General features: G+C 43.1%; 1 protein-coding gene across 8 annotated transcripts in view; it reads right to left on the reverse strand.

The window, feature by feature from the left end:
- The window catches only part of SFXN1 (sideroflexin 1), a 52,247-nt gene that overhangs the window by 12,812 nt on the left and 27,763 nt on the right, over window positions 1–11,672 (reverse strand). For 6 of the 8 annotated variants that reach the window (XM_024753390.1, XM_024753389.1, XM_024753395.1 and 3 more), the window contains 5 exons: window positions 11,194–11,292; window positions 9,606–9,681; window positions 8,927–9,012; window positions 7,874–8,001; window positions 5,037–5,086 (listed from right to left, as the gene is read on the reverse strand). In XM_024753390.1, coding sequence (XP_024609158.1) covers window positions 5,037–5,086; window positions 7,874–8,001; window positions 8,927–9,012; window positions 9,606–9,681; window positions 11,194–11,292 — 439 coding nt within the window. Of the gene's footprint in view, window positions 1–5,036; window positions 5,087–5,107; window positions 5,547–5,579; window positions 6,207–7,873; window positions 8,002–8,926; window positions 9,013–9,605; window positions 9,682–11,193; window positions 11,293–11,672 lie in introns of those variants that run through there. The other 2 variants (XM_024753393.1, XM_024753394.1) reach the window with 2 other exon arrangements.

The raw sequence follows: 11,672 nt of genomic DNA on the forward strand, positions 1-11,672 counted from the left end.
TAGGGAGGGTGGGAGGGAGGGATATGCAAGAGGGAAGAGATATGGGAACCTATGTATATGTATAACTGATTCACTTTGTTATAAAGCAGAAACTAACACACCATTGTAAAGCAATTATAATCCAATTAAAAAAATGCAAAAAAAAAAACTGGGTTGTTTTCTTTAAAAATTATTGAGGACTCTTTATATATTCTGGATACAAGTCCTTTATCAGACACATACTTTGCATAAATTTTCTCCCAGTCTGTTTCTTGTCTTTTCAATCTCTTTACAGTTTTCAAAAAACAGAACTTTGAAGCCCAATTTGTCAATTTTTTCTTTTATGGACTGTGCTTTTGGTGTTATGTCTAAGAAAGCTTTGCCCAAGTCTAGATCTCAAAGATGTTTTGCTACATTTTCTTCTAGAAGTTTGACAATTGTAGATTTTTACATTTAGATTCCATGAACTATTGGGAGTTGATTTTTTTTTTTTTTTTTTTTTTTTTTTTTTTTTATTTTTCTTTTTTTTTTTTTGCGGTACGCGGGCCTCTCACTGTTGTGGCCTCTCCCGTTGCGGAGCACAGGCTCCGGTCGCGCAGACTCAGTGGCCATGGCTCACGGGCCCAGCCGCTCCGTGGCACGTGGGATCCTCCCGGACAGGGGCATGAACCCGCGTCCCCAGCATCGGCAGGCAGTTGATTTTTATATATGGTACAGTCAGTTCCCTACACATGGCCCACATCCCAGGCAACCTGACCATCTACAAGTCTCCCAACAAGCCGTGCTCTGTGTCTTCTCTGAGCTTCTGCAAAGCAGATGTCCCTGGCCAGTTGTCTTCAAGCCTCTGCCCACCTATGGCCGTTGGGGGCGAAACCTCTTCTATGCTCCCTCTGTGCCTCACGCTGTACTCACCATGTATTGGAACCATTTGCCCTGTGCCTCTCCCCACCACCATGCTATATGGTCCCTGAGGGCAGGGCCCAAGCCCTATTTCTCTGATGCTAGGACCTAGCACATTGCTTGGCATGCAACAGGCATTCAACAAAGGGCTGCTGGATAAAATAAATGAATGAACAAATAAACGCTACATTCACACTCCATTAGCAGACAATCCTGAAAATCTACTGAGTAGACAGAGCCGTCCACTTTTATTAAAGAAAATATAAATGAACTAGAACTTAAGGAACGAGCAGCTCTTATCTGACCCAGACCATATCAACTTTATTCCCAATGAAAGTGCCAGCAAAGTAGAGAGGCCACAGGAGCTATTCTTCAGGAACACTGTTGGGAAAAGCACCAGATTTTAAGCAGTGAACTTTTTGGTTTACTGCAAAGATTTCTGTGAGTCACCTGCCCACAGCTGATGCTTTTTGCCAGCGCTCCATTTGGGAAAAGCTAAAGTGTGGGGGGAAGGATGAGTCATGCCGAAGGCTCCCCAAGCTCACCGTTTAAAAAAGCCAAGAACATTCAATTCATTTCATGTTTGCAGAGGAGTCTGGTCATATTCAAGGTAAAAGCCCAGATAAGTACATCCTCGCAGAGAGGCACATCTGGCCGCTGGAGCTACGGGAACAATCAGAGGGCTAACCGACCCAGGCAGATGCCACCCACATGGACATGAACGGCTGAGGAAATGACCTCTAAGCCTTTGTAAAAGGGCTCAGAAAAGCCTGCCCTTCCAAATAGCATGTGAAAGTGCTTTGCAGATGGAAACATATGGATAGGAAGATAAGCTGCTCTGCCTATGCTTTTGTAATGGCCATAGGTATCAGTGAAGTCCTACAGTCCTCGCTACATGGGCAAATTGCAATATTTTGGTGTAACAGCCACCCTGAACATGGGAGTGGGATGTTATGTCTGAAGAGCTCAACGTTTAGCCATTGCTTTTTCAAAGCAACATCCTCCACAGAAGTCCAAACGAGTTCAGCTGCAGCCAGACCCTTTGTAGCTAGCGAGGTGCTGGGACTGACCCATGAGCTACTCAGAGCGCCTCCCCCAACCCTGCCCCATGGCTTCTGATGCCAGCGGCCCCTTCCGGTTCCACATGAGGCCCTTCAGTAGTGGAGTGGGGCGGGCAGAGGGGAATCGAGGTGGCACACCTCTATATGATTATTGAAGGGTATGGTACCAAGCAAAGCTGAAAACCACAAACAAAAACAAGGGAGGAAAACACAATATTTATTCATGTATTGCTGTGAAAAGCCTAGGGCAGTGTGGCAACAGCGGCTAACTGCTCGTATCATTTGCTGGTTGCTTCACGGAAGAAAATGCCAGGCTGTATCTACAGCAATTTCTGTCTGTCCCAGCAAGAAAATGATACAATATGCCCAGCTATGTCTCCTGCCCAGTGTTTGTCACCAAGATATGAGAGTAACCATGGCAACTTTTCCAACAACACTGAGACCCCAGGAGTTCAAAGGCATGACAGTTGGGAGAGTAAAGGACCAAGTTCATTTCACATGTCTTCCCCAGTGACCTAACTCTTTAGCATGAATGTAGGTTCGAATGCAGACTTTCCTACAGAATTTCTGGAATCCCACGCCATGATCAGCTCACATGTAAGCAGCCATGTGTGCTCAGTATCCACAGCCTGGAGTGAGACTCCGGGGAATAATGTCCCACCAGCAGTGGCGGCTGGCAAGATTAGGAGTCTCCACTCCAGAGCCGGGCTGCTGACATACCTCTGCTAACTGGGTGCTGGGTGACGTTTGAGAGGCAGAGAGAAGGGGATGGGAAAGCTTCAATGGTGGGGACACACTGTCACTGAAGGTGGCCTCCCAACTGCTCTCACAGTCACCTGCAAATTCACGACAATCACATATTATTGATGGAATGACCCACACTTGCAAAAGTATTCCTCTCTTGCAAAAGTTCACTTTTGTGCCAGACAAACTAACATGATGAGATGACAATTTCCAAGCCTTGTTATCTACCCAGAAATCTGGTCTTGCTTTAAAAACCTGATTCTGCTTAAATTCCAAAATTTAAGTTGGGAAGTTGGGTTTATTAAACATGGTTTTTGATTCTCCACTGTTCCCAAAGTTGGCATGCCAATACCTTAAGAAATTAACAACCAGGCAAAAATCCAAAGGTTGACTGGGTCAACATATGGCCTTGCAGAAAGACTATAATCCTAATGGCTTATCAGATCAAGAGCCAGCAGAGAAGAACCCAGGGCATCAATTCCATGTCTGCAAAGTTATGGATCCACTGGATGGGTCACTTCCTATTAGCATCCTGGAGGATAATGTTGATGGCCCCCTTTCTAAGTTCATTTGATAGGTTTTCTCCCTCAAAGCCTAAATTACGTCCCATAAGGAAAGCAGGGATGGATAGAGGAAGGAGCATTAATTTTTTTTTTTTTTTTAGATTATTTGAAAATCACTGAAATGTCAAAGTTGGTGAGTTTTAGATGTCTACATAGGATCTAGTCACTGTTCAAGCACATACACTAATTTCTTTGGCAGCTTTAAAGAGTTTATCTGTTTACATAATTTGGTAATTTCAAGATCTAGTCCCTGTTCTAGTACATAAACGAATCCCTGAGCAGCTTTAAAGAATTAATCTTTTCTAAATTTTGCAGCAGAAACAGACTTCAGCAAAGCCTTTTCATGAATCCTCAAAATAAGGGCTTATCGAAGTAGGTAAATTATGTCAAATGAGGTCACATTTACATTTTGGTCATCACTAATAGTGTTACTGATTAAATCGGTGTAACTGTTTTATATTTTTGTTTAATCTTACACTTTAGGCTGTAGAAACCCTCACAGGAGATGGGATGGGGACTCAGAGCGCATTTGAGGATGCAGCCTCCTGGGGTGGCCCGGGGGTCTGTGGACACCCCTGGGAACGTTCCCAGGAGCAATGGGATAGTTCAATCACTACAGAGCCACTGTGACACCCTATCTTGCAATTCACATCGACATGTAAGATTGCCAGAGGAAGAAGCTCAGGGAATATAATCTGCTCACGTACCCAAAGCTCCCAAGGAAGACGGGGAGGGGGCTGCTGAAGAGAGGGTCCCCTTTCCCTCACATGGGGTTGGTGCATCGACATGCCGGTCAAATGAGGCACGCAACACTACTGTTTTTTCAAAGCATACTTTCTTGGCTTATTTTTCTAAGAATGTGATTGTATTGAAAGTATTTAGTGTTGGCCTTAATTTTCCTCCTGGATGGAGCCCATAGGGTGAATAAAGGTCAATGAACATTTACCTGTTGGACACTTAGAATTCTCCTAATCACAGAAATCATTCAGGAAGTGTTTGGTCTGTGAACCATGCCCTTTTTTCAAAGTCCGATACTGTCCTCTCAGTGTGACGGTTCTGTCGCTAAGACCCAAAACAATTCACCCCAAGAGAGCTGCAGTGTTTACAACACACCTGCTCCTCCAGCAAGGAGCTGGACCCATTCCTCCCCGCAGGTGTAATGGTGTCAGTTTCTAAACACAGCAGGAGCCAAACGAGTCACCCTATCCCACTCTTTCCTACTTGTTACAAGAACTGGAAAGCTAAGATGTAGCATAAATATGATTGCATTAAATCATGGAAGTTACAAAAACAATGCAGACAATGCACAGAGATTTCTCAGTGACAGTTTCATCCTATAATATTTTCAGACCCTGAGGGGAGGTGGCTGATAGATTATTAGATATGATCACCAAAGAAAAATACGTCAGGGCACTAAATTCAGTGTTCTGTGAAGCTACTACCCCAGATTATTTTTTCCTTTCTGATAGTATGTATCGGGACTTACAAACAAATCATTCCAAACTCACACCATCTCCTCATTATTACCTAGCTAGGGATCCAACTGATGACTACGATGAATGTGTACCTGGGTTATAACCTCTCAAGAGGAGTGGGCAGCATTCAATAAATGAAGATTTATGAGAGCTTTTTCAAATATCTGATATTAGAAATAAAATATTCCCTGAAGTGCCCAATTGCCACTGGCCTTCAAATTCTTTACTCACTATTCATGTGGGAAATACTTCAGTTTGAAGTCTGAAAACAAACTGAAAGGATTGAGACAAGGATAAACAGAACTGGGGCTTACCTTGAGAAAGGCTTTCTTTTCCAAAGTGTTCATGATAAATGGAGGGATGGCTGGAAGTAAAGATAGATCCACTTAAATCTTCATGTCTATTTTCAGCTCACTTTTTTTTTGTTCCCCCCAACAATTTCACAAAAGGCTTATATTACTTTTAGGCTATTTTCACACTGACAGAGTAAAAGTAATTGCAATAATTCTTTAAAATACCTTAGTATTTTTTTAAAAATCCATTGTTTCCATTCTCTAGATTTTTGAAAAATAACACAATGCTCTTTGCCAGCCAGAAAATTTTATGATCTTGAAGAGAACTTTATATCTAACATTAAATATGCAACAGTACAAACATCAGGAACTTCTCCCTCCTATACCAACGAAACAAATGCAGCCTTCCCGGGGTGTCTATCCCACGTAGAGTCCAGTATAAAGATTCCTGCTTTGAGTCACGCAGACCACTTGCTAGCTGGGTGATCCTGGAAAGCACTTCTCTGAGCCTCAGTTTTCTGTTTTCCTCATCTATATAATAGGCAAAATTGTATCAAACTAGCCAGGATGATTAGATGCAATGATGCACGCAAAACACTGGATAGCGTTAGTTCATTTATTCATGATTTTTATCAGACTAAACTGTCACATCAATTTCAATATATCAATTACCTTTAGAGATATCTCTGGGATAGAAAGATTGTGTTCCTTCTCTGGGGACTAAATAATGTTTAAAGTAACCAAGCCACTGGAAACAAATTTGTTGGGCCGGCTGAACTTCAAAGAGGAGCGTCCTTATTTCAAAATGGGAGAGAACAAAACCAAAAGCCCACCCAGGGTAGAAGCCGGAATGGCCACCTTGATTTCGGCAAACTGGAAATCTGGGCTCAGCAGGTGTTCTGGGGCTGCCTCCCCAGCCTCCTCGTAGGTTAGTGACAACGTGCTGGTCCCGGACTCAGGGGACTCCTGGCCTACAGTTTACGACTGTGGTTTCCACCATTCACTCACCCCTACGGTGCACACCGCTGTCTCATGAGGGCACTGAGGTGCTTCTTTGTTAAATCACTTAATGGTGGTTAAATCAGATAACCAATTAGCTGGAGTGCCATTGGCTGGAATGCGCCTCCAAGTTTTCTTTCATGCCCTTTTCTTCAACTTTCCTTTGCCCACTCCTACTTGTCTGCTGATCAGCTTTCCCAGTGACAAAAGGAATTTAAAGACAACAAAAAATATTAGTGAGAAAACCTGACAGCACTTGATCAAGTATGCTTCTTTTGAGAGTTTAGTTAATAGCCAAGTGCTGTTTGCATCTGATTTAGACAAGGGAAGTAAACATACTCATTTCTCTCTGTAAAATATATATTTATATTTTTCTGCAAAGAGTTATGTACTCCCGGGCCCTCTGGTTTCTGAGTAAGTCTGAGAACCTTCTTGAGAGCCCTGGTCTGAGGGTAGCTGAAGAAGCCTTAGGAGTGGACCAGAGATTCTCAGGGGAACTAAATCACAATGGAGATTTTCTGCTTTTGGTTATGTTGAGTCCAGGCCCTAGGGACAAAACTGAGTCACATATTAATAGCTCCTATAACTAACCCAACTTGGTTCATGCTCTAAGGGTTTCCCATTGATACGAATAAATCTTCAGTAGAAGTTATTCCTATTCAAGAACTTTTGGAAGTTTCTTTTCAAGATTTACAAAGATCAAATTCTTTCCCTTCAAATTGTCATCACCTTCGCTGTCACTGCCCTGGTCCAACTACCATAATCTCTTGCCTGCAGCAGTCAACAGCTTCCTGAACAGTCTCCAACCACCATTCTTGGTCCCTCTTCAGCCTACTCTCAACGCGGGACCCTGAGTCACTCAGTTAAAACCTAAGCCGGATTATTATTACCACTCCTGTGCTCGAAACCCTCCACGGCCTCCTACCCCTCAGACTAAAAGCCGGGGCTCCAAATGCTTGCAGGGCCATCTGCGTTCTGCCCACTGGGGCCTCGTCGACTCCTTTCTACTGTTCCCACACCCTTCTCTCCTCTCCCGCTGCACCTGCCTCCTGTGATGCTTCCATCACAGTGGGCACAGCTCCCTGCTCTCCTGCTGTTCCGTCTGCCCGGAATATTTGACCCTGGAACCACTTGGCTCCCTCGCTCCCATCTGTCCAGTCTACTTCTGTAACCAAGCAGGACTGCATGGGGTCTTCCTGGGACAGACCCCTTCCCCATATCCTCTGCTGCATCTCCTCTCTGAAGTACCCAGCTAACAGTACCTCATGGATATTTCCCGAGTTTTTCAGATGCTAAAAACCACCACCCAATGGAAGAAATTAACTCCTTGATGATCATGAGCACGTAGCCCCCAGACCTTCTGGTGCCTAAGGATGGATAATGTTACCTGCCCTGTGGCCTCCACATCAACCAATCAGAGAACTGTGCACGAGCTGATCACAGACCCTGTGTCCCCCCTCCCTCACCTGGCCTTTCAACATGCTTTGCTGAAACCCTTCGGGGGTTTCTGGGGGCATGAGCCACCCGTTGTCCTTGCATGGCCCCGCCATAAACCTTTCTCTGCTCCAAACTCCCAACATGTTGGTATCATTTGGCCTCACTATATGTGGGGCACACGGACTTACGTTCGATAGCACTTCCACCCCAAGATCCCCAACCCTCTCCCCCCCGCCCCGTTAGCTCTATAACCATCTCACATATTCATATTCTACTTATTTTTGTTAGTTTTCTGCCTCCCCCGCCAGAAAGTAAGTTCCACTAAGGGAAGGGATCCTTTGCGGTTATTGCTCACTGGTGCACCAACGCTTGTTTGATTGAAACGTACCGAATAAATGAATGGATGGCAAAGCTCTACTCACCCATGCCAGGTGCTGCCATGAGGATCCTGGAGACAACTACTTGCGTGATGGCTTGTTTGGCTGCGTTTGCCGACTCGCCCAGGCGGTTCCCGTTTTCATCTGTGACAGGAATGCCAACTTTGAGTTCCCTAGAAGGCAAGACAACGGGCAAAGAAGTTCACAGGTGCCTTCGCGGAATGGCTGGACACAGTACTGAAGCTGTGAAAGCCCAAGTCCCTACTTAATCCAAAAATCCACTCCGGTGTCATTTTTGGCACTATTAAGTCTATTTTTAAAACCACAAACATGCTTAATCCTCGCGTGATAGACACACAAGTAAAATAATGCCAGTAAACTTTGTAAAAAACAAAGGTGCAGCGTTTTGAACAACAATAGGACTCAACAGGTGAAGACGCTAACTTAGAGATAAGGCTGATTTCTAAGCTCATGTGCAAATTTGAGCAACTTTCCAAATGAGAGATAGATATAATTACTAAAAAATAAACTAACTATACTGACATAGGAGTCACAAGTACACGGAACTATTGCATATTTAACTATGGTCACTACTGCTACAATTATAGCTCCTACTGTTACCCTGCTTTTCGTTATCCAATCCAAAATGCTTTTTTCTCGTTTTTTCTTCTCCTTTAATTTTTGCCAGCACTAAAAAATACTTCCAGAGATATAGATTAATATTACTTGAAACCCCAAGAGAAAATCTGGGGGGAAGGGGGGAAGAACCTACTGTATAGAAGAAGCTTTCTAGGCATAGATGTAAGCTTGAGATCTATTTTTTAAACTTTTTATTACACAGAGGTAGAAAGACTATTTTAAACCCCATACGGCCATCAGCCTGCTTTAATAATCAGCAACTCAGAGTTGACCTTGTTTCATCAATGGACCCATCCTCACCCCCAAAACCAGATTATTTGGAAGTAGATCCCAGATCTCATAAAACTTCATCTGTAAATATTAAAATAAAACAAATTTATTTAAGTTTCAACAAAGCAGAGTATTATAAGACCCTACTGTCAAGCACAAGTCCTCTCTTAGAGGGCATATTAACCTTACCTTTGCCTCATTAATGGAATATTAATGCAATTAGCAGCAGCTACCGCAGCGAAGGGAACAAAGCGTCCTATGAGCGGAGAGACATGCTGCAGAAAAGATAATTCCAAAAGCAAGATCTTATTTTTCCTGTAGTACTGAATGCAGGTACTTATTTCTTCTTGAAAACCTCTACAAATGCACAGTCCTATTTGTATAGAAACTTGGGCCAAGAGTACGTTCAAAACCTGGTTTCCTAGAGGTACTTTTCTATTTCCAGCCTGGGCACACTGGGACAAGGCAGACTTCCAAGATATTTTGATGGCTTTATGTGGCTGATGGAGCAGGGGCTTTGGAGTCCCACAGTCTTGGGTTCAGATGCTGACTCCTCTACCTCTTCAGGGCAGTGCCTGGAGGTACCCAGCCCGGCACCCAGCCTCTGGTGGGCTGTATGGATGGGTGAGCATTTAGCATTGAATACACAGTGCCAGGTACAGACCAGGGTCTTGGCAGATGTTATTAGTGACACTCCTTCCCAAACGTATTGAAAGATAAACTTTAAGAAAGCAGTTGAAGATAATGACTATAATAAGAGAGTCATAGGACTTGAACTATTTTTGAGAAATTAACAGAGAGACTTAGAGCCAGGCAGGTGAGAACAAATTAAGAAGCTTTACTGCTATGGAAATAAAAATCTGAGTACCTTGGTTAATGCATTGAGTCCTAGAGCTGTGGCTACAGCACCTGTTGTTGCAGAAACATAAGCTGTTCCCAATTCACTGAAAAGAAAGAAAATGATACATAAACAACAAGTGTTATGTCAGAAAACTCAAGCCCAACATTTTTGGAAGAAATCAAGATTAAGAATAGAGATTCCATAAAACATGACACAAATGAACTTATCAAAGAAACAGAAACAGGCTCACAGACACAGAGAACAGACTTGTGGTTGCCAAGAGGGAGCGGGGTAGGGGGGGGATGGATTGGGAGTTTGGGAATGGCAGATGCAAACTATTATATATAGAATGGATAAACAACAAGGTCCTACTGTATAGCACAGGGAACTACACTCAACATCCTGTGATAAGCCATAATGGAAAAGAATATGAAAAAGAATGTATATATGTGTAACTGAATCACTTTGCTGTACAGCAGAAATTAATACAACATTGTAAATCAACTATATTTCAATAAAATAAATTTTAAAAAGGAGATCCCACAGAACAACATTCGTCATCACTCTACAAGTAGAGATATTCAGAGAAAAAGCAAGCAGACCCATACAAAAATGGCATTCTTCACATAGAACCTAACTACCACGCCAAACGAGTAGACATAGAGAATATGCATGCGTGGTGGTGGGGGGGAAGGAAGCAGGGACTGTGCAGGAAGCTACAAATGTGGGAAAATGCATATTAGCTTAAATGTTTGTAGCATATTTGCTTAAATAAAAAAATACTTCTCAAAATATCACTATACATACTGAAAGTAAAAATGCAGTGCCACCATTCTAAAAATGACATCTTATGGTATAAAAATACTAAAAGTCTCATCCTTAAAATACAATTAAGCCCAAGCAGTTCTCTCTTATTTTAAAATAAATTTTAATTCAAGGATTGGATGAAATGAAGGTGTGACCAGCACTGCTGGGTGGCAGATTTCAATATTCTTTGTTGCCTAGGATGATAATAGAAGACTACAGATGGTCAAAAGCAATTTGAGAGTTAAAACAAAAAAGAAAATGCTTTGAAGTGTTACTCAGTTAGGCTCAAAGTTTTGGTTAACTAATCACTTTAGTCTATCTGAACATCTTTTCACAGGAGGCAAAATTTTAAATCCATTCACTTTCCTATTTTAAAGACAAATCAGATACAAAATTCCCCTGGATTTCTGCAGAGATCACATTGTTGATTCTGCTTCTTTTGATGTTGGTATCTGTCTACACCCACAGGGTGGATGGGGGTACAGTGTGTCATGTCACACAGGCCAGCCCTGAGCTGCCTGCTGTGTGTTCTGTGGGGGCGAGGCGGGGATGCGCCCTAGGGTGTGGGAGCCATGTCCTCCTACCAGAGCCACTAACGGCATGGATGATGTCTGGAAAGGCAGCCTGCAAAAAACCGTTACCTACATAGAAAGGGAGGAAAAGAAACACTACTGAAAAAAATGCTCCCTAGGATTCCAAACCATATAAACAATTTGTACGAATATACTTTTTTAACCAGGAGAGCATCACCAGTGAATCAAATGAACCCCAGAGAAGTGCAGAGGACAGTTAAATCTTCCAGTCTTACTTTACAGTGAGGGGAGCATCTCCACTTCTGTTGGTGTAATTGACCACGGCATTGAAGGACTGGTTGATCCACTGCCAGAACAGCACTGCTGGTGTGGTCCTGAAACAGAACGATCCATCACATACCCACCAGTGCTTGTGAACCAGCCGCCATGCAGAATGGACAACGCGAGCACCAGTAACCAGAGAGGAGATGGACTGGAGAAGGGAGAACGCTGGGTCCAGGACTGTGTGTTCTGGGTCAAAGGCCGAGGACCGGTGTGGCTAGGCAGATTTTTATCTTGTCTGATTCTCAGTTTCCTCATTCGTTAGATATGGATAGCAACAAACTCAGAGGGTTAGGGTGAGGATGGAGCTAACTTATTTAAATTTTATAAATTTGTAAGGGAGCCCAGCAAAGAGTGGGCACTCAATTAATGTGATTAATGTCAGGTCCCTTCTCTTAGGGAAAAAAGCCATTTGTAGGCTATTTCTGGTCCC

The sequence above is a fragment of the Neophocaena asiaeorientalis genome, unplaced genomic scaffold (genome assembly GCF_003031525.2).
Source record: "Neophocaena asiaeorientalis asiaeorientalis breed wild unplaced genomic scaffold, Neophocaena_asiaeorientalis_V1.1 scaffold268, whole genome shotgun sequence".
Classification (NCBI taxonomy): Eukaryota; Metazoa; Chordata; class Mammalia; order Artiodactyla; family Phocoenidae; genus Neophocaena; species Neophocaena asiaeorientalis.